The following is a 3,453-nucleotide window of genomic DNA, read 5'->3' as shown; positions in this document are numbered from 1 at the left end:
AACTCCAGTACAGCGCCAGACATGCTGATGTGGAGCAGGCCGTGCCATGGCGGCCATGATGTGTGCGAGACAAAAAGGGAGTATCATAGGAAAATTAAAGATGTGTTGCAGCTATGTCATCAACCTAGCTCACGGTAGTGCTGCTGGCAGCGCATACCCAGGCACATTCCCTCACCACGTTAGGAGGGTACATGCGAACATATTATCTTTCCCCTATATTTACTATAGAAACACAAGAAAATGCAACTATCCAGCTGGAGAATGCTAACACTTCTACTAAGGTCGAAGATTCGTAGAAACTTGTATGTGACAGTAAGTAGCAAGCATATTGAGCCGTCTCAGACGGCATAGGAAGCAATGCTTATATATACGCCTAACAGCAAGACTCTTGCCGTATTATGACGTCGATGTGCTTCTTAATCTCTTCAGAGATGATCACCATCGGTTGAGATTATCCAAAATGAAGGGCGCAAAATAAGTGATCAATACCTAGAAATATGAATGGCAACGAGAAAGCTGTGCCGACTAAACTTACAGTAGCGCCAGCTCGGACCAGAGAAATATGGGCCTCCCGCACAACTGCATTCATGTCACCCGTAGCCTGACCGTAGTCGTAAAGCATCTTATACCTACAATTCAGCACACTGGAAGGGCAGAGGTTCAAGTGAAGGTCTTACTCGCCACTGACTACATAAGCAACAATAGGTATGTTGCAGGACTCCTTAAACTGACGAATGATGTCCCCATAAAACAGGCATGGTTTGACGATAGCCAAATCAGCACCTGATCATCATTATCATGACAACTACTCGACGGTCAGAGCTAGAACGTATTATACTACCCTCGGTCAAGTCTCGGTCAAGGGCTCGCATTGCGATAGAGGACGATCCTACTGGATGCTGATAGCGTTTACGGTCACCCTTGAAGGTCGAGTCAACGGCATCCCGGAAAGGAGCGTACCTGCCGAACGACTGTACTAAGAGGAACACCATGTCGGGTGAACTCGCACTTACATGACACTGGCCTTCTTGCTGGTATACGACATGATCTGCACATGCTCGTAGCCATGAGAATCGAGGCTATCCCGAATCGTCGCCACACGGGAATCCATCATATCCGATGGGCACACAATATCAGCACCAGCTACAGCATACTTCAAGGCAATGTCCGCAAGACGGCAAACCGTTCGCTTATTGTCGATACCTATGTGGTGGCATGAAGATAAAGAGCTGATGACTGCTGCATTACATTCCTCTCCATTCACTGTCCTGAGGATACCACAGTGTCCATGGGAAGTATATTCACACATGCATACATCAGCAAGGACACACATACTCGATAGTTCACGGTGTGATCTAACAAAAGATACCTCTACCACTGGGCAACCATTCTTGTAAAGGGAGCACTACTTGATGACTTTAATGCACTCGACAACTGGGCATGTATCAGCATCAGCCATACTGGCCCGAGGATCCTTATCCTCTACCACGCCAAAGAGCCTATAGAAACATTGCGTAGCAGGGTGTTGGGTTGTTTGTATATTACATGACATGTCTCAAACCCTTCTTCTCTAGCACTCTGAGCTCATCAATAAGGCCAGGGTAGCTACCATCAGCACCACGACCATACTGCATGTTAGGACTGAAGACAAATACTATTACTAGAATCTCCGCTACTACTAAAACTATTATACATCACTGTGAATATCACTAATACTTCACTACGGTCGATAATGAGCGACATGCAGAATCCAAATGCATTACCTAAAACCTGGTATCTCTTTATCTTCAACCCTCAGTGTGACGAAAACAGGCCAGATAAGCTGAGATGGATGAATATGGGGCTCGAGCCATTCCCGGCATGCAGGATGGTGAAGGGATGCATGAAGCTTGGTACGAGGTAATTCCACGGAGGGAGCAGTAGTAGTAGAGGAGGAGGACGACATATTAGTATTACGAAGACGATAACTAAGCAATGTTTACTTCTGGGATAATACCTACCCACCATGATATGGCTTCAGTTACACATGCCTCGACAAGTGCAAGCTTAAGGTGAGGCTAGTCAGATAAAATGGTATCTTGAGGCGCATCGCTCCGCTTTTAGTGTCAGTTTCGCATACGCTTAGCTAATCGATCACGTCGTAGCTTATGACGTTGCCGACTTATTCAGTGATAATAATGATGACACTCTCAATTATACTTAGACATGCATCTGAAGTCTATTGAGGATAATTTCTAAGGTCTGAATTACTCTTAATGTTGTTGCTTATGATGATAAACGGTATCATCCTTGCCCTGACCACTACTATATGTAGTGGGTCATTTGATGATAAAATCCTTGTCATGCATCACCATCTGAAGCAATCTTTGAATGAATTAGAGTGCATCGAATCCTTGAGCATTGATGCTGATATAATCCCATTAATCCCATAGTGAGCAGTTGACTATATAATAGTTTCGACCCACGACTCCTTCGGGCGGCTTGAGTACGTCAAGTTCAGTAGCAAAACAATAGTGGTTTCGCAACCTAGCTTGGGTGATGTTGACGAACATGTATACCGTTCTAATATAACGAGCATTGAGTCCTAAACGAATGGGCGTTCATGAAGATTCCGAAGCATGGACGATATCATCACGTACCATCTTACATCCTAGACGCATTCACGGTTATCGTGACGTATTTAGAATGCCAAGGTGGAAACTCAATAGTGGTGATAGATGGAATTATGAATTACCAATGATGTTCCCTCACCAATCGTTTGTTGCGCATTCGACTACTCAATTGGCATGATGGAATCTGTTCCTATCACACAATAAGATTGCGGCGGATACAATTCAAAAGATTCACGTACTCCACGCTTTATTAAAGCGGCACTGCGTTAAAACAACACAACACCCCAAACATTGGAACCGTGAGGAGGCACAACTTAACCGATGAGCACAAGATGACAGGTATTCAACGGTGGTCAGAAACTCGTTCATACAGTAGAGATAGTTGATAAACGGTCGAGGTGAATTGAGGAGAATACCTCTAGGAAACCGCCCATAGACTTCACTGATAACACGCCAATTTCGGAATGGCACAATGGCTGATTGATTACAAATAGCAGCAATAAGATGACGAGGCGACTAAATCAGAAGTAAATCATGACAGAAATGATGGAAGAGACAGCAGATCAAGGAATGTAAGGGAGGAGAGGTAGCTCATCATGTTGACTTCTGCATCATCTGCATGAACTCGTCGAAATCAATTTCACCATCACCATTGAGATCAACCTCATTAATCATTTGTGTGACCAGATCAGAGCCCAGAGCGGTCCTAACATCATCATTCCCCAACACATCTTGCAACTCTTCTCGAGATATCTTCCCGTTGCCATCTCTATCGAATACTCTGAATGCAGCCCAACATACATCCTTTTGAATATATCTACACAACACGATGATCACATGA

The 3,453-nt window shown here is 44.4% G+C and overlaps 2 protein-coding genes across 2 annotated transcripts in view; both read right to left on the bottom strand.

Annotated features, from left to right (window-relative positions):
• Positions 1 to 435: 435 nt before the first annotated feature.
• Pmar_PMAR019755 (delta-aminolevulinic acid dehydratase precursor, putative) lies at positions 436 to 1,945 on the bottom strand (the record flags this gene model as incomplete). Its single annotated transcript, XM_002766344.1, has 9 exons — positions 436 to 489; positions 536 to 629; positions 678 to 783; positions 842 to 960; positions 1,014 to 1,203; positions 1,249 to 1,355; positions 1,410 to 1,499; positions 1,546 to 1,641; positions 1,764 to 1,945. 9 exons carry the CDS (start codon positions 1,943 to 1,945, stop codon positions 436 to 438), a joined length of 1,038 nt encoding a protein of 345 aa, XP_002766390.1.
• Positions 1,946 to 3,206: 1,261 nt separating this feature from the next.
• The window catches only part of Pmar_PMAR019754 (calmodulin, putative), a gene marked incomplete at both ends in the record, with an annotated part of 2,236 nt that continues 1,989 nt past the window's right edge, over positions 3,207 to 3,453 (bottom strand). Inside the window, one exon of the mRNA XM_002766343.1 lies at positions 3,207 to 3,453. Within this exon, the coding sequence (XP_002766389.1) occupies positions 3,207 to 3,453 (247 nt within the window).

This window comes from Perkinsus marinus (genome assembly GCF_000006405.1).
Source record: "Perkinsus marinus ATCC 50983 genomic scaffold scf_1104296973076, whole genome shotgun sequence".
Lineage (NCBI taxonomy): Eukaryota > Perkinsozoa > Perkinsida > Perkinsidae > Perkinsus > Perkinsus marinus.
Note: the sequence above shows the minus strand (reverse complement) of the source record. Positions and strands in the feature narration are given on the sequence as shown.